The sequence below is a fragment of the Nothobranchius furzeri genome, chromosome 1 (genome assembly GCF_043380555.1).
Source record: "Nothobranchius furzeri strain GRZ-AD chromosome 1, NfurGRZ-RIMD1, whole genome shotgun sequence".
NCBI classification, from domain to species: domain Eukaryota; kingdom Metazoa; phylum Chordata; class Actinopteri; order Cyprinodontiformes; family Nothobranchiidae; genus Nothobranchius; species Nothobranchius furzeri.
The window spans coordinates 37,615,039-37,634,255 of record NC_091741.1 but is presented as its reverse complement, the minus strand read 5'-3'; the positions used below and the strand labels follow the sequence as shown (position 1 = coordinate 37,634,255).

Genomic DNA, 19,217 nt, shown 5'->3' with positions numbered 1-19,217 from the left:
ACTTCAAAATTACTGGGCAAACAATTTAAACTTTGAACTGAAATGCATCTATTCTTAAAAAAGTTTGAACCTTGGTGTCTTGTAGCAGTTTTTAAGACTTTATTTTTGTAAAGTTTCAGACGTTTTTATTTGATGTGGTAGACCTTGAAGCAGTTTCTCTCCAGCTGCAGGCAGAGTCCTGCACACTTCACACCGCCATGGGGTGCTTCTCTGGCACACCGTGCACTGCTATACCAAAAACTTTAGTTTTAGCAAAAATAATTATTTATTGTAAAAAGATAAATAATGCTGGAATGATGCTGAATCTTACAATTAGCAAATAGTTGAGGGTTGTTCAAATAAAAAAATAAAGACTGAACAAACGTTCATATCCTGGTTCACTGGAGATCTGTCCTTCTTCGTGGTCACTGTCTTCAGATATAAGACTTCTGGGACACCTAATAGATCGTGTTGATTTTCTTTGAGGCATTTCCATAATTTCATGCTGGCTTTTGATGCTAATTAGCTTCCCCGTTCCGTTATCCGCTTTCACCGCGGCGCTGCGCTCCGTTTCAATCAGGCTGTACAGAAGGATTTCCCCCATAGCGATATTTTCCCTAACTCTGATTGCTTCATGCTATATATCGTTGGAAAGTTGATTTTATGTACTTTTAGGAACCGTTGGAATTTCCTGGATCTGATCAGCCTTTCAAAAGTTATAAACGTGAACATTTTGGATGACTAACTCAGCACGTCTCTGAATCTGTGTTGTGATTCGGTGCGCTCAAGACAGGGAATCCCGGTGGCTACCGTAATGTATTGTATATGCACGAAAAGCCCCATTTTTAATCTTTTCAGCACTTTTGGAATTTTAATGATATCTTGAACGGTTCAGGAATTATGGTAATGAGAAGTGCGCATGTCCAATCCCGTCTGCGGCCTCAGGTTGGTAATAAGAATATTGTGGCATTAACAGAGGGGTGCTGGCGGTCAGGGCTAGGGGGCCCCCCAACACAAGGGGGCCCCAGGCGGCCGCCTACCTATGCCTAATGGTAAAACCGCCTCTGTGTGTCAGTGCCTCTCTTTATTTCCGGTAATGCTTCCTTTTACAGTCAACTAATTACTAAGTACTTATATGGCAATTACATAGTAGGTTAAAGTGTATTATTGTGTTATTAAAGTGTATATTGTGTAAAGCAGTATTTACTGGGAATGATTAATAAAAATAAATACTAAAATTGAACCTGTGTTACATGGTAATAACGGTTTAAGAACTCAGAAACAATAATACACTTTAACTTACAATGTAATTACCATGTAAGTACTTATTAATTAGGGGACTGTAAAATAAAGTGTTACCTTATTTCCAAAATAGCTTCTTTATTTTAAATTTAAGTTGAAATAAAATGATAAATTGAAACCTAATAAAACATTAGGCTAGTTTGTCTCAACAACATCGCCACACAGTTAAAGAAAGAAAATAAGTTATATAATAATAATATCACCGCTATTATTAAAAAAATATCTATGAAACGACTGGAGAGGAAAGGAAAATTAAAAACAATAAAAGGAATCCAAATATCAGGTTTGGTTTAATATTAGAAAGTGTAACTAGGACTCATCCTAGTACTGAATGAGACTTTTTTTGCACTTTCATATATGTTATTTATTCATTTCTACACGTTCATCTGACTTTAGAGAGGGAACTGACCCTTGTTCAAGATGGGGGAAGATTTATTAGGAGGAACTTGTTAAAATCAGAAAATCATCTAACTCTCAAGAACTTCTTCAGATTAAATTCTATGTTTTAAATGAACAAACTTTAACACTGAGTAAATTAATTTTGACATAAGCCTGATAAACAGGCTGGATATCTGTCTGTCCGTCTGTCCGCCCGCCCACAGCTAAGAGTTACGGCTATGTCACAAATGGGAACCTTTATAATTTATGTAAAATAATTGAAATTCCTTGTTTTTTTCTTTCAGTGTTTCTTTTCTGTTTCCATTGGTTTTCTGTTTCTTGTCTATGGGGGCAGCAGTCTAAGCGGAGATGCCCAGCCTCTGTTTCCTCTGTGGAAGCCCTCTGCCCCAGGGGCGGTGGTCCGCTGTGGCGCCCTGGGTGCTTTCCAGGTGTGCCTGGGTGGAAGTGGGGGGTCTCCGACCTCCCTGCCCTGGGCGCCCTGTGTCGGTGCCTCGGCTGCTGCTGTGGAGCTGCTGCTGCTGTTGGGGCGGATGGCTCCCCTGATGGCGTTTCCTTATCTTAGCTGGTCTGGCTCATCAGAACTCAGTCCATTGTTTTTTTTTTTTTTTTTTTTTTGTCTTTTCTATTGGGGGGGATGAGTTTTGTGATGGGGTTTTTATTGTCAGACTGTTTTTAAAATTCTGGGGATGGGAGGGAATGTGGGTATGCATGGCCTTTTTAATTTGTTAAGCACTTTGAGTTGCATGCTTTGTATGATTAAGTGCTATATGAATAAAGTTTGATTTGATTTGCCCAGGCGTCCCTCTTTCCAGCCACTTGGGCCAGCTCCTCAGGGGCAATCCCAAGTTGTTCCCTGGCCAGCTGAGAGACATAGTCCCTCGTGTCCTGGGTCTACCTTTAGGTCTCCTCCCGGTTGGACGTGCCTGGAAAACCTCACTAGGGAGGCATCCAGGAGGCATCCTGACCAGACGCCCGAGCCTTCTTAACTGGCTTCTCTCGATGTGGAGGAGCAGCGGGTCTACTCCGAAACCCTCTCACATGACTGACTCACCCTATCTCTAAGTCAGTGCTTCTGTAAGGAAAAATTATTCAGGCAGTCAAAAATGAGAAAGGCAAACTTTCTTTTACGGGTCATAAAAAATCTGAGATTAAAGTTCAACTTAAATAATTTCTAAAATTAAAAGAGAAACAAAATGGAAAAAAATAGTGAGATAAATTGAGACAAAGAAAATTAAAACCCAAAATAATAAAATACAGACTGGCCAACAAAGATGGAACTAGAGACACAAGACGAATTAGGAAACTATTGATGAGGACAAAGCAGAACTCCAGACACCAAACAGAGACCGGTGGCTTACAAGACCCAGAAGCAGCAGACCTGCTGGAGGAAAGACAAACATAAAAAAGATGGATATGAAGTCGAAGGCGGCTTGTTCTAAGAGAGGTTTTATTTTATTTGCAGGGAAGATCGTCATCGATGGAATCGACATCTGTAAGCTTCCTCTGCAAACTCTTAGGTCTCGACTCTCCATCATCCTGCAGGATCCGGTGTTATTCAGCGGCTCAATAAGGTACACAAACCCACACCAAGCTTCTGGATAACCTCTCTGATTACACGCGGCTCCCAGAGGAAGCACTGCTGCTACTTCCTGTTTGTGATTTTAGATTTGTTACCATTTGTATGAGAAAAAAATTATTTCCATACATTTTTTTTTATGAAAAGCTGATTTGAAACACAGCCTTGATGGATGAGAACAGCATTAACAAACAAGAGAAGTCTGAGAACTCTTCTTGCTCTCAATAAACAAAACTAGACCATTTCAAACCATGGAACAGTAATCTGGTCTGAATCTGGATTAAACGAAGACAAATCTGCTTCAGCTGCTGGAGTAACATCTAGTCTCACTCGTTCCGCAGCATTGTCCCTTCTAGAAGTTTCCCTAAAATGGCCTCATAAGTTTTTTTTCTTCTAAAGAATGTGCCACACTGTTGTTTTTAGGTTTGCCAAAGGCATTTGACACGGTTTACCACTCTGTTTTGTCTCAGAGTTTGACTGACATTGTAATATTTTAAAGTCAGGACACAGAAAGCTCTGATAGGGTTGGGAATGGAAAACTGGTTCCCATTGTTTCAATTCCTAGGAGTCTTTCGCCACGTTGGCAAACGATTCCCCTTGTCAATTCCAGTCGACGCAAATGACGTCACCGCGCACGTTGCGTAGTTTACGGAAGCAGGAAAATCAATTCCCACCTCAAGTTCTGCTACCCCTCCCACTGTCCAAATGGGTGTGACCCCACGAGGAAAGTTGACCATTGAGCAGGGTGGATGGTTTATGCCTTGGGTCCATGTGGCAGGGGTGAGGTGGTGCTCTCCCCTGCCACCTGTAGTGGTGCAACACTGTAACTGCAGTTAAAATAACATGCATATAGCTGGGGGCAGAGTGAAATCATGCTGGGGCGGCACAAAAATAGCTGGAGGCGGCCGCCACGCAAATTAGAACGCAGGAAAAACCCCGCAAATGTAAATATCCTCTGCGGTGAACAATAACATTTGTGTTAATTGTTGATCTAAATTACTAAATGTGTTTATTTTGTGTTGAGCATTTGTTTACCTTTCAGTTTTTTTAACCAGAAATTGAGCATGCGTTAGTCCTTTTATCGTGGTAAAGTTTGCACTAAACTACTTACATTTTGGTCATTATTGCTTCAAATAACAAACAAAAATAAGATCATAAAGGGCTACACAAATAATTTAGCAGATGGGTGGCTCGGGGTTGGGATTATTATTAATATTGTTATTAAAGTATCACATGAAACAAAATCAATAAGGCTCCAAAATTAAACCTAAATAATCAGCTGAGATTAATTAATATCAGCTGGAAACCATGAGCTATATGAAGCCGATAATTTACGTATCCAGTTAATCATAACTTGTCCTTTCACTGTCCGTCTGTGAAGATGTCAGGATTCCCACAATCCAAACTGCTCTAGAAAATAAATCCAACATCCTTAAATTGCTGGAGGCTTTAATTCTCGATGAAAGCTGAATCCAGTGAAGAAAAACTGAGTCCCCAACTGAACAAACAGCAGAAAAAAATATACTCCTCTTTGCTGATTTGTTGGCAGCAGTTTGTCCTGAAACTTGTTGACAGCATCGAGTTGCAGCTGCAGGGTTTAAAACTCAGTGGGAACTCTGGTTTAGACCTATTCTGACTTTTGTCACGGACGTCACACACTGAGGAGGTCGTCGGAAAGACGAAGGACGTCGTCTTCTCCTCGTCACGCACAGCCTCAGCCCCTCAGTGTTTGTGTTACAGATAATAACACTGACTGTGTTTGTTACAAAAGACAGAGAGCATGTGCTGTTTGTTTGGACAGATTAGTGTGTGTGTGTGTGTGTGTATGTGTGTGTGTGTGTGTGTGCGTGCGTGCGTGCGTGCGTGCGTGCGTGTGTGTGTGTGTGTGTGTGTGCGCGCGTGTGTGTGTGTGCGTAAGCCTGAGGTGAATGGTCGACAGTGACTGCTTCACACTGTTTTCTTAGATGTTTCTGGATGTTCTGACTCAGTTTGGACTCGGCCACACACACACTCTGGAAAAAGTCCTGATTAGTAATGCAGTTTGACGTCCAAAATCATTTTTATTTAGAGATTAAAATTAACTAATTGCTGTCTTTCGTGCACAGAATACAAACCAAGGATTAGAGCAGGATAACATAGGCACAAAGTCCAGAGCCAAAAACTAAAGAATCTGAAATTCATGACAATTTCAATGTTTCACATCCTTTTCCTGCCAATTATATCCTCCTGAGACAGGAACTTTTTTTTACATTTCCCCTAATTATTAGTTATTAGTGCTCCCTCATGGACAAGAGAACAAGCAGTGATGTTGAATACTTAGTTCAAAATTAAAAATATCCATCCATCCATTTTCATCCGCTCATCCAGTCGGGTCGCAGGGGCAGTAGCCTAAGGCGAGAGGCCCAGACTTCCCAATCCCCAGCCACTTGGGCCAGCTCTTCCGGGGGAATCCCAAGGCGTTCCCTGGCCAGGTGAGAGATGTAGTCCCTTCACTGGGTCCTGGGTCTACCTTTAGGTCTCCTCCCGGTTGGACGTGCCCGGAAAACCTCACCAGGGAGGCGTCCAGGAGGCATCCTAATCAGATGCCCGAGCCACTCAACTGACTCCTCTCGATGTGGAGGAGCAGTGAATCTACTCCGAGCCCCTCCCGGATGACCGAGCTTCTCACCCTATCTTTAAGGGAGAGCCCAGCCACTCTGCGGAGAAAACTCATTTCAGCTGCTTGTATCCGTGATCTCGTTCTTTCGGTCACTACCCAAAGCTCATGACCATAGGTGAGGGTAGGAAAGTAGATCGACTGGCAAATCGAGAGCTTTGCTTTCTGACTCAGCTCTCTCTTCACCATGACAGATCAATACAACGCCTGCATCACTGCAGATACAGCACCAATCCGCCTGTTGATCTCACGCTCCAGTTTTCCCTCATTCATGAACAAAACCCCGAGATACTTAAACTCCTCCACTTGAGGCAGGACCTCATCCCTGACCAGGAGAAGGCATTCTACCCTTTTCCGAATCAAGACCATGGTCTCAGATTTAGAGGAGCTAATTCTCAACCACTCAGCTGCGAACCACTCCAGTGAGAGCCGTAGAACACGGGTGGTATTAGAGGGTGGGGATTATGGCGGTCTGATCCTCGGCTACAGAAGCTGACTCTTGACATGTGGAATGTCACCTCTCTGGTGGGGAAGGAGCCTGAGTTGGTGTGTGAGGTTGAGAGGTTCCGACTAGCTATAGTCAGACTCACCTCAGTGCATGGCTCTGACTCCGGAACCAGTTTCCTTGAGAGGGGTTGGACTTTCTACCACTCTGGAGTTGCTCCCACTGAGAAGCGCCGAGCAGGGGTGGGCATTCCAGTTGCCCCCGATCCGGTTGACAGTGGCACAGGAGTTAAGTACTTGCCCCATAATCTTAAGGTTGCAGGTTTGAGCCCTGCTCAGTTTGTTGCTGTTGTTGTGTCCTTGGGCAAGACACTTAACCCACCTTGCTTGCTGATGGTGGTCAGAGGGACCGGTGGTGCCAGTGCTCGACAGCCTCGCCTCTGTCAGTGCGCCCCAGGGCAGCTGTGGCTACATCGTAGCTCATCCCCCCCAGCGTGTGTGTGTGTGTGTGTGTGAATGTGTGAATGACTTATTGTGTTGTAAAGCGCCTTGGGTGGTTCCAGGACTCTAGATGGCGCTACATCAAATACAGGCCATTTACCATTTACCATTACCCATCTTGGTGCCTGTACATTCGGGTTTACTCCGGTAAATGAGAGGGTAGCCTCCCTCCGCCTATGTGTGGGGGGGACTGGTCCTGACTGTGGTTTGTGCTTATGCACCAAACTACAGTTCAGACTTTTGGAGACCTTGGAGGGGGTGCTGGAGAGCGCTCCTTTGGTGACTCCCTCGTTCAGCTGGGATATTTGAACGCTCACGTGGGCAACGACAGTGAGACCTGGAGAGGTGTGGTTGGGAGGAACGGCCCCCCTGATCTGAATTCGAGTGTTTTGTTATTGGACTTCTGTGCCAGTCATGGATTGTCCATAATGAACACAATGTTCAGACATAAAGGTGTCCATATGTGCTCTTAGCACCAGGATACCTTAGGCCGCAGCTCAATGATCGACTTTGTCGAAGATTCATCTGACCTGCAGCCGCATGTCTTGCACACTCGGGTGAAGAGAGGGGCGGAGCTGTCAACTGACCACTACCTGGTGGTGAGTTGGCTTTGATGGTGGGGGAGGATAAAGTCAGACCTGGCAGGCCCAAACATATCACGAGGGTCTGCTGGGAACGTCTGGCCGACAGTCCTGTCAGAAGGAGCTTCAATTCCCACCTCCGACAGAACTTCCAAAATATTCCGGGGGAGGCGGGGAACATAACAAGGGAATCACACTTCTGAGCATCCTTAGTAAGGTCTACTCAGTGGTTCTGGAGAGGAAGGATTGTCGAACCTCGCATTCAGGAGGAGCAATGTGGTTTTTGTCCTGGCCGTGGAACACTGGACCAACTCTATACACTTAAGGGGGTCCTGGAGGGATCGTGGTAGTTCACCCAACCAATCTACATGTGTTTTGTGGAATTGGAGAAGGCATTCGGCCACGTCCCTCGAGGGACCCTTTGGGGGTACTCCGGGAGTATGGGGTACCAGGCCCTCTGATTCAAGCTGTTAGTCCCTGTGTGATTGGTGTCAGAGCTTGGTCTGCATTGGCGGCAGTAAGTTGGGCTCATATCCGGTGAGAGTTGGACTCTGCCAAGGCTGCCCTTTGTCACTGATTCTGTTCAAAACTTTTATGGACAGGATTTCTTGCAGCCAACGTGTTGAGGGGATCCGTTTTGGTGGCCTGAGGATCAGGTCTCTGCTTTTTGCAGATGATGTGGTCCTGTTGGTTTCATCAGAATGTGATCTTCAGCTTTCGCTGGAGCGGTTCGTAGCCGAGTGTGAATTAAAAATATGTAAGTTGAAAATATTTCTTCATATAAGTAATAAAAAATGCACAAATTACACATTTTTCCTTTATCGGAAAATACGGGTATATGCAGCGAGGGAGGAATTGACCGGGAGATCCAAAGGCCCATTCCTCTTAGCTGTTGTGTGTCCATATACAGATAGCCCCTGTAAGGAATTAGATAAGACGTCTGCACATTGCGACCGTTGCGTAGCATGTTACGCCACACGTCTTCGACATCCTCAATGGACAGCTGGGAGAGGCATATGATCTTCCATTCCCTCCAGGAATCCAGCATATACCCCATCGGGTGTGTCCCCTGTGGGCATGTGGGAGCCCCCTGCTCTGTTCTCATTGTTGAAAAAATCTTATCAATCGCATTGAATGACCAATTTATCAAATCCATGGTTAAAAATAGGGTTTTTCAGAAGAAATGCAGAGAAGCGCTCTGTGGGCAGACAGGACAAAGAGCCTTGGGAAAAAAAGATAAGGGAGCGAAAAGAGAAGCGTCTGTACTCCGCGAGTGCCAGGAAGAAAAAAAGTTGTACTGCAAATTAGCTGAAACATATTTTCCTAAACCATTTTCTAATGGGAGCCAAATGGTTTTGAAGGCCTTTTGGGTAAATCTGAGTATCGTCAGCAAAGAAACGACCACATTCTTATTTGAATGTCTGTGTAATATAGAGCAGAAATCAAATTAAATACATAAATACTGTAATCTAGTTTCTGTACTTCTATAAAAGTGAATCCCTCCATAACTTAATCCTGTTTTAGGTTTAATCTGGATCCAGAGAGGACGTGCACTGATGACCGCCTGTGGGAGGCGCTAGAGATCGCACAACTGAAGAACATGGTGAAAGCTCTTCCTGGAGGACTCGGTACAAGAAAAAAAAACTCTTTTAAAGATGAAGTGAGTTTAGTTTAGATGGGAACGTCTGGTTTGAATGAATGTTTGTCTTTAGATGCAATGGTGACGGAAGGTGGAGAGAACTTTAGCGTTGGACAGCGGCAGCTCTTCTGTTTGGCCAGAGCCTTCGTTAGGAAGAGCAGCATCCTCATCATGGACGAAGCCACAGCATCTATAGACATGGCCACGGTGGGTGTGGCTATCTTTGTTTGGTTTTCCTTTTAACCCTTTTCACCTTTTTACCTGTATTGTTTTTCACATTTACAATTTTTTATATGCAGATGATGCTCGTTCAATTGGAAATAAATCTCATTCATTGAGCGATCTCTTTTCAAGGGAAAATCTGGATATTTAGTGTCTTGGCGACTTGGCAGAGAGAGAAAGTGTTTATTTATTTATTTTTTTATTAGAACATTTATTCTATTTTCATGGCAATGTAAAAATGAAAAAAAAAAACAACAACAACAAAAAATGCCACAATAATTGAACATAATAATACTTTCCATGACAATAGAGCAGGAGTGAGATGAAGAAAAAATCTTTTGATCTCCCACGCCTTTCTACTTCAATATTGCTGCAAACTTAGCAGACTGGCCAACACCCGAATAAAACACAATTACTCTTCAAACCTCAACAGCGTTACCGATGTTAGTATCAACTGTACATTTTTCCTTTCCATGTAAGAATATTTAACAATTTTCATTCTTTTTTATACAACTTGAGTACCTTCTGCTTGTACTTATACTTCAATTCAAAATAGTTTGAACAACATTTTAAATTATTTTCTAACAAGTTCCTCTGTATTACACCAGTAACAGACACACATGTGTTTGAGGGTAGTTCCAGTGAAGGGTTGTTTAAAATCATTTTCCCTCCTGCTTGTCTCACTGTTTGTGTTAAAAAGGCTTTGAAGTCCATGTGGTAACAGATTGTGTTTTGCTCTATAAACAACTAATAAAGTTTGTAAAGAAACCAAGTCCTTCAATTTGAGCAGTCCTGACTTCAGAACCAGTCCTAAGGTATGTTCTCTTGGAGCAACTCCATTAATTATTCTTATGGCCCTCTTTTGTAAAATAAACAAAGGCATTAAATTGGTAATAAAAGCATTTCCCAATACCTCTAACCCAGGGGTGTCAAACTCAAACTCACACGGGGCCGAAATGAAACTCTGGGACGGAGTCGAGGGCCAAACTTAATATTTTTTGAAAAAGTGACGACAAATTTGCACATTTTCTTTATCAACATATATGCAATTTTGAACCTTTAAATTTGGAAACAAACTTATTTCTGCATTAACACTGAATGTGGAATAACCAAATTACACACGAGCAAGTCAGTTTTAAATAAAAGGCATCAGTGGTATTCATTACTTGTGGTATATTCAGCATTTTTTAAATCTATTCAGGATTTATGTTTTCTTGTTTATTCATTTTTCTTATTTTGTATTCTCTTTTTTTTCTCCTGTAATAAGTGTCATCGCTGCTGTGACGTCTAGCTTTCCCCACTGAGGAACAATAAAGGGATTTTCTATTCTATTCATCTATCTGCAGCCTTTCCACTTCCTGTTTACTGTAGGTTAAATCTTTTCTCACTGGCTAACAACAAAATAAAAATATCATTTTATCTTAAATGAAAATGCAACATCTCACCTGTTAACTTTCATGTTTTGGAGCAGAAAAAGAGCATAAAACCAACATATTTAAAGCTCAGTTTGCTCCACTGGTTTACTGCGATGCTCACCTGTTCCAGCCAGATACCTGCATCATGGGGTTGATCTGAGCTGAGGAGGAGACTCCTGTTGTTTTGTTCATCTTCATCATAATAATGACAACATTAGATGACAACAGGTGCTCACATAGATTTGTGCTGATGAACATGTCTGAGCAGCTTGACCACGTTGTTGTGTGTCGGGGAGGAAACACAACCACAGAGCCGTGCTGGTTTGAGCGTGCCGCTGCTCGCTGGAGTTATATCAGCTCTGTCTGGAAGTTAGTTTGAAAACTTTCTCTTTAAGTCGTGAACACATTACTGAGCGGCTAGAATCTCCGTTTCTGGGCTTCGACGTCAGAAAACAGCTGAGTGAACTCGGCGCTGAGTGAGAGGAGTGTAGTTTGTCCGAGACAGCGGAGCTGCAGGCACCCAACTACCTCTGACTGCCTCGGCGCTGAAAAAACACAAAGGAGGGGGCGCGTCTGCTCCGCACTGGCGCCGCAAAGCATCATGGGAGTTGTAGTCATTGCGGTAAAATTGGCCAGCGGGCCAGTTTTAATATATTTTTGATATTTATCTCGCGGGCCACATAAAAATGCTCTGCGGGCCGCATCTGGCCCGCGGGCCTTGACTCTGACATATGTGCTCTAACCCATACATCAAATATGGCAAAATAAAAGAGCAGTATAAAATTCTCATGGCTTAGTATTTTAACATTGACCATACTTCACTCAGAACAATAATGTTCTTACACATTTTATTTCTGACATATGCTATATGTGGTTTCCATTTAAAATGATCATCAATGATTACTCCCAGAAACCTAAATTATGTCACTCTCTCAATGCTTGATCCATTTAAATTCAGATTTACATTTTCAAGATATTTTCGATGACTAAACAACATAAATTTAGTTTTACTTAAATTTAATGACAATTTATTTTTATTAAACCATTTCTGAAGTAGAAATAAAATAGAAATTAAATCGTTTCTATCCAACTTGCTGCTCTGTCATCGGGAAGCCCCGCCCCTGTCGCCGCGGTGGTGGCGTTGCCCTTGTGCATAAAAATGCTTATAAATGTGATCCAGTCCCAAGAATTTTCTACCGTTGAATCGTTGATGGTTAAAGAGGGTTCTTGATCTCTTTCTATTGCGTGGTGATTTCCCATCCTCCTGGCCCTGCTGCTGACTTCTTAAAGGATTTGGTGCGTTCCTGTCCTCTATTATAAAACTAGAAACCTTGGGGATTTTAATCTTCATGTTCATGTTCATCTTGTCCTGCAATGGAACTTTTATCATTGACTGAAGCTTTTAATTTCGAGCAGCTTGTTTCTGAACCTACCCACCAGAAAGGCCATATGTTAGATTTGTTCTTTATGCTGGGCCTGGACACTTTAAATATGTCTGTAAATAATATCCATTTGAGTGATCATAGTCTTGTCTCATTTGATCTTCACTTCAGTCCTTTACCCAAGCCTCTAGAAGTAAGGTCCCTGAGACGTCTTGAAAACACTGCAGAGTTTTTCTGATATGTTTGATCCTCTTTTATTTGTGGATTGTCTTGTTGTGGATGTTTTCATGCACTGTTTTAACAACCACTTTGTAGAAATTCTTGGCTACCTGTTAAACCTAACTTGTCTAAACAAAGGAGCTCGTGCCCTTGCATAAATGAAGACATCCTTAAGCTTGGTTTATGCTTGACGCATTTTCTTTCCGCTTGGTGATGCGGCTCGCGGATGGGACGCGCTTCACAACTTGCAACGTTTACGGTTCATGCGGCTTGTCTCTGCGGTGAGCCAATATTCTCCCAAACTGTAGGGGGCAGCATGGAGCTCTACGGCATGCATCCAACACTACACCATAGTAGAAGTAAAAATTACTGTTATTTACAACATGGCACTCCAGCATTTTTTAACAGCGTCCTTATCTTTTCCAACAGTGCGAGCTATTTCGCTCCAAGAGTTATTAACAACATGTTGATCACGGTGATCTCTGAGATGTCTGTATTTACGAACCTCTGCCATACTAGTTCTTGCCAGTCCGCCATGTTTTTCCGCGTCCGACTGTCCGTGTGGTTAGAAAATTTCCTAGGTGCGCGGTGCGGAAAGTTTGGGCCGTGTGGAGGAGCGTGGTTTGTTAAAATGACGCAATTTGGCCGCGCGGAGCCGTGCGAACCTCGCGAACGCGTCAAGCATAAACCAAGCTTAAGTCAAAAAAGGCTATGTCAAAAGATTGAACGCTTGCGGAAATCGTCCAAATTAGAGGTGCATAGGCTCTACCTCAGGGATCTTGTGTCGTCATACAACATGATGGTTGATAATGCCAGGTCTAATTATATTTGTCAACTGGTAACCTCGTCTAAGAAAAATCCCAAAGTGTTATTTGACACAATAAATTCCCTTGTATGTCCTGCCCCTCCAGTTACCAGTTTTCTGGGAAGCAGATAGCAATGCCTTTTAGAGATTTTTCACAAACAAAATCAAGCTGATTAAAGATCGCATTCTGCCCTCTCGGGGGGTACTCCTACAGTCTCTGAGTCCTCCCCTAGCATGTGGTGCTCATTTAAGAATGTGACGCTCGTTGACACTTCAGCACTGGTGGTCAAGATGAAGCCTTCCTGTTGTTTATTAGACGCCATTCCTTGTAGGCTCCTCGGCAAAGTATTTGATTTGCATTACCAAAATAGTCAACCTCTCCCTAACAACTAGTGTGCTTCCCAGTGTGCTTAAACATGCCATCGTGGAGCCATTACTGAAGAAAGCAGGCTTAGACCCAACTGACCTCAGCCACTATAGGCCCACTTCCAAGCTTCCGTTTCTTTTTATGATTCTTGAGAAGGTGTTGTATGAACAGCTGTCTACTTTTCTGAACCAAATAACATCCTTGAGCTGTTTCAGTCTGGTTTCCACAAACACCATTCTACAGAAACAGCTTTACTGAAGGAGTCCAGTGACATTATGATGGCAGCTGATTCTGGAAAACGCACTGTTCTAGTTTTGTTGGACCTCTCTTCAGCCTTCGATACTGTTGATCATCAAGTTCTGTTGATGAGACTGAGGGATCAAATAGGACTATCAGGGACAGTTCTTCAGTGGTTCTCCTCTTATTTATCAGAACATAGCTTCAGTGTTACAGCAAACCAAATAAGGTCTGAATCTGCAGATTTGTAGAGTGGAGTCCCCCAAGGCTCTGTCCTGGGTCCAGTTCTTTTCTTGCTGTGTTTGACCCTTTTGGGTAAGATCATTCAAAGGTTTAGTGACATTTCTTTCCACCCGTTTACTGATAACATTCAGCTAAATAGCTCTTTTAGGCAGTCTGAGCTGAACAAGTTAGATTATTTGCTTCAATGTTTAGTGGATATAAAGAAATGGCTTAGCTCCATTGTCTACAATTAGTGTGGAACTCCGCAGTGAGAATCCTGACGCACACTAATAGGTCTCACATATCCCCCATCCTAAAGGAACTTCACGGGCTGCCTGTCTCTTTTAGGTTTAGGTTTTCAGAGCTCTGCATGGACAGGCTCTCTCTTACATTAGAGATCAGATCCAACCCACACCCCTGCACGAGCTCTGAGGTGTAGAGGGATCTTAACTTCCTTAAAGTTCCTCGCACTCCCTTTCGCACTAGAGGCGACTGTTCTTTTAAGCTGTAGCTCCAAGGCTCTGGAAGGATCTACCCCCGCTCTGCGTTTAATTGACCCTGTCGGCAAGTTCAAGAGCAAACTTAAGACTCATTTATTTGTTCAGGCATTCGTCTAGTTTATTTATTTATTTATTTGTGTGTGAGCTGTATTGTTTTTTGTGTAGTCTTGGCCCTTTATGATGTTCATTGTTTTTATCCCACTTATCTGTTGTTTAATCCCTTAGCATTCCAGCGTCCCGCCTGGAAATTTAAGGGGTTAAATGTTTTACAATGTTGTGAAGCACCTTGTGGCTCATGCCTGCGAAAGGTGCTATTCAAATAAAGCTTTCTTATTTACTTACTTACCTTACCTGAATTTTGCACCTGGCTTATTTTCTGTTATGGATTTTTTTCCTGCAGGAAAACATCTTACAGAAGGTCGTGATGACGGCATTCTCAGACAGAACTGTTGTAACAATCGCAGTAAGTCTTTTGTTATGTTTTTGTGTTTTCATAAATGGTGATGTGTGGTTTTAAAGGAGACATATTATTTTTCTTTAAACAAGTTATAGTAGTTCTGATGTCAATACCAAACATGTTCATGAAGTTCTTTGCTCTAATTCCCTCTCACATAAAGCGATCTTGACAGTTGAGCCGTTTCAGGTCTCTGTCACTTTAAGAAAAGAAGCTGTTGCTGGCCACGCCCACCCATCCCCTGATTGGCTACTATGAGGTGAAGAGCTCAGATATCAGGGAGGGTCTTGGAGTAGAGCCGCTGCTCCTCCAGCATCTGCGTTCTGTGCTTATTCTACCTGTTGTGATGTCACAAATGGGTTTTTTCAAACAGCTCCAAGAGCCACTGATTCCTAAAACCTGACAGAAAACAGTCAGACAGGTTTAATTCACGTTTGCAGAAGCAGTAGAGACCCGCAGGGCAGCAAAAGGTGAGTTTTCCATAATATGTCCCCTTTAGCACCCTAGAAACCATCCGCGTGTAACAATACAAATTTCAGTTTTCCTTCTTCACACTGATTTTCTTTTCTTTCAATTAGTTTCTAACAAGGATTATTTGAAGTTATTGTAAAATCGTATTTGCCCTTTTTTCACCTATCTGCTCTCCCTTTTCTGATTTCTGCCTCTCTGTGATTGTGTCTTGTCTCGTTTTTGTCAACCAACTCATTCTTACTATCTAAACTTGCTTCTGCTATAATTTCTCTTTCCATTTCCCTCTCTCTCTCCATCCCCTGATGCCCGCTCTTCTCGTTCTTCTGTCCACCTTCTTGTTTGTGTCTTTGTCTTGCCGTCAGCACCTTGTGTCCTCTATCTTGGAGGCGGAGCAGGTGTTGGTCTTCTCCTCAGGGATCTTGGTGGAAAGTGACTCAGGTCCCAACCTTCTAGCTCAGGAGGAGAGCCTCTTCAGTGCGTTAGTGAGGACTCACAAGTAGACCTGGATCAGCTCAGACCCGACTCTGTCCGTCCTTCATTTCTGTCCTCTTGTTTCAACCCCCTACCCGGCCGAGTCAGAGCTGGAGTCTGAGTCTGGGTCTGCTACAGCCTTACTGCCACTGGCTGCCTGGTTGGTACCAAATAACCTGCTGCATGCTCTTTATAGACTCTGGTTTTAGCCCATAGTGATTATAATATTAGCTGTACAAGCGTTACTAAGAGCCAGACTGGGTCGGTTACCATGGAGACCAGCCTACAATTGATGGTGGCTGTGATGCTGCTTTTCTTCCATATGCTGTAAAACTAACACCAAGTGTACTGTGATTTTTTCTCCTTAACTTTTATTCTTCATAATTTTCATGTTAATCCAGCTAAAACAGCTGATAACGAAAACAGGTCAGAAACTCACCTGATGTTAAAAGGACTTCAAGCCAAAATCATTCAAATGTCTTTATTTCCATGCCACAGTGAAAAGGGTCCTTTATTCGCTTTGGCAGCATCATCAATTATACTAACACCGAAGTTTAAGTAATGACCTTTGACCTTGTGTTACACCTGAATATGAGCTGGGGATGAGTCGGGGCTACAAAGATGTTTGACTGTATTGTAGTTAAAAACTACAAATACTTTCAAAGACGACTTAAACAGCACTTTAAGTTCTGCTGCACTCCTGCTATCTGGTTGGTGCTCTACGTACCGCAGGCGGCAAATTTTATTCTTCCAGATCAATTCACAATACAATCATAACTATAGACACAGATGAGCTTCAGTCAAACCACTTGGAAATGCTAAATAATGTCCAACTCAAGTATTTTTACTTTCACAAGCGTCCAATTAATGTCCTCCAATAAAAGAGTTTGTCCACAAGTCTTACGCCCACAATCCAACGTAACGTACCACAGAAATGTCCTTCAGATGTCTCTTCCTTACGAAGGTTTGACCATAACTTCAGTTAGCATTCTCATTTTAGCTGAGGCTAAACCTTCAACTCTAGGTCATGGTTTCCACCCCCTATTCTCACCTGTGTAGATCAAACCAGGTGCGGGGCGGTATGTTGTTGATTGATGCATCAAATACTCGTTAAAATTAGGAAAACAAAAAATCTCTCCGAAGGGCTTGAGTTTTGTGATAAAACCAAACCCTTTGTGGTCTGCTTCCTCAAACGGATGAAGAACGATTGTGATTGGCAGATGGCTACCTGTTCGCTTTCCTTTGACATCACAGCAGGTAACGTCATCGTGATGTCCGCGCTTAAATGTAATATTCTGCAGCTCTAGTTGTTGTAGTCCATTTATGTGAGTCCATAAGTTGAGTAGCTGTGGCGGCCATGTTGAGTTGGCTGCCTCTAAAAGTGAATCAGTTGTAGACGTCCACTAATGTCCTGTTTTACTGCTGAGCGGAGCCACAGACAGGCAAAAACATTATCCTCTGCCTCCTGGGTGTTAGACAGGAGACCCGTCTTTGGCAGTAGCGGTCGAGTTGACGTGCTTTTGTGTTGTGTGTCTCCAGCACCGTGTCCACACCATCCTAACAGCTGATCTGGTCATAGTGATGAAGAGAGGCGTCATCCTGGAGTCCGGAACGCCGGATGCTCTGTTGGAGCAGGAGGACGGGATGTTTGCTTCCTTCGTCAGAGCCGACATGTAAACCCACCGTCACCATCAGGCAGGACGCTCGCCAGCATTTTACTGGGATCACTCTGATTTGTTTAGTGTGAGGACAGCTGGGTCAGAGGCGATGACGCAGCTCTTTATAAAGAGTGAACGTTTTAATTTTATGTTAACTGTTTTTCCCCCCTCATTTGCATTTTGACACCGCAGGAAAAACAAAAATTCATCCTCAAAAAACTCATTTTTGCAGCTTGAATTCAGACAGAAACTCAAAGTCACCAAAAACTCAAAAAAACGTAAAAATGAAGTATTTTTACCACCAAACGTCAGATAACGCCAGTCAAAACCCCCTGGAACAATGCATACGGACGCTTTAAAACGTTTTCACGTACGTTGCTCTTTATTAATCTGTTTTTATGTTAGGAATCAGTTATTACTGGATTTTTAGTTGGGGTAGATTAAAACATGGAGTCCAGTTTTAAAGAAACCAGCTGACATTCATCTTGGATCGCTGGTATGTTTAGTTTGAATGAATTTACTAAAACTTTAGAGTTGAGTCTGAACGTTCTGGCCCTTTGCGTATCGGCATTTCAAACTTCAGCTGGTTTTACAGAAACCTGTTGGGTTAAACGATGAACATTTCAATAAATGGTAAATTGGTAAATGGTCTGTATTTGTTATAGCGCCTTCTAGAGTCAAGGAACCCCTAAAGGCTGTTTAAAACACAACCAGTCATTCACCCATTCACACACACATTCACACACTGGTGGGGATGAGCTACGATGTAGCCACAGCTGCTCTGGGGCGCGCTGACAGAGGCGAGACTGCCGAGCACTGGCGCCACCGGTCCCTCTGACTACCACCAGCAGGAAAGGGGTGTTAAGTGTCTTGCCCAAGGACACAGCGACAGACTGAGTGGGGCTCGAACCTGCAACCTTCTGATTACGGGGCGAGCACTTAACTCCCCTGCCTCCGTCACCCCAATCAATGATGATTTCCATTTATTGAGGGAACAAATGTCTCCGCCAGCCTGATCGGTCATCTCTCGCATCACAGGGGTCAAAGGTTAGACATTCTCCTTCAGGATGATCTGCTAGAGTTCATGGTTCCATCAGTTGAAACAGGTGATCCAGGTTCTGAAGCAGCAGCGCAGCACCAGACCATCTCACCTCCACCACCATGCTTTAGTGTTAATCCATCCAGATGGAATGGGACATACTCCTTCCAAAACGTTCCACGGAATATTTACCCGGGAGTTCTTGGGATCATCGGGATGTTTTTATTAAATATAAGACAGGTCTTTGTTGAATCCTGATCTCTGACCTTAACCTGAACCAGGTGAGGCCTGCCTGGAACGGAGCAGGGTGTGTTACTTTTTGAGATCTTTGAGCCTACTTCCTGTCGTCAGACAAGTTCTGTTGATCCGGTCTGGCTATAGCTGGTTAAACGGGTTAATCACAGTTGATTCCTCTTTTTAACAGGGGGCTGGTGATATTTTCACCCAGGACAGGCTGGTGTGAGAGATTTGTTTCTCTTTAATAAACTAAATCATCTTTCTTAGAACTGTTTCGTATTTACTTGATCTGAAACACTTAGGTGAGTAAACAAAGCCTTTGTGTTTGTGGCCGTCGAGGACCAGGGTCACTGGTCTTCAGGAGGTCCTACCCCACACGACTCTGTGGCATCGAACCTTTTTCAGTCGGATTCTGCAGAAACGTAACTGTTCTGTTTAGAG

The 19,217-nt window shown here is 43.1% G+C and overlaps 1 protein-coding gene across 12 annotated transcripts in view; it reads left to right on the top strand.

Moving 5' to 3' along the window:
* The window catches only part of abcc9 (ATP-binding cassette, sub-family C (CFTR/MRP), member 9), a 140,621-nt gene extending 122,870 nt beyond the window's left edge, over positions 1–17,751 (top strand). For 9 of the 12 annotated variants that reach the window (XM_054739817.2, XM_054739823.2, XM_070544845.1 and 6 more), the window contains 6 exons: positions 3,143–3,251; positions 8,963–9,066; positions 9,151–9,284; positions 14,847–14,909; positions 15,734–16,002; positions 17,382–17,521. In XM_054739817.2, coding sequence (XP_054595792.1) covers positions 3,143–3,251; positions 8,963–9,066; positions 9,151–9,284; positions 14,847–14,909; positions 15,734–15,871 — 548 coding nt within the window. In that variant the 3' untranslated portion in view covers positions 15,872–16,002; positions 17,382–17,521. Of the gene's footprint in view, positions 1–3,142; positions 3,252–8,962; positions 9,067–9,150; positions 9,285–14,846; positions 14,910–15,733; positions 16,003–17,381 lie in introns of all 12 variants that reach the window. The other 3 variants (XM_070544945.1, XM_070544760.1, XM_054739827.2) reach the window with 2 other exon arrangements.
* Positions 17,752–19,217: the final 1,466 nt, after the last annotated feature.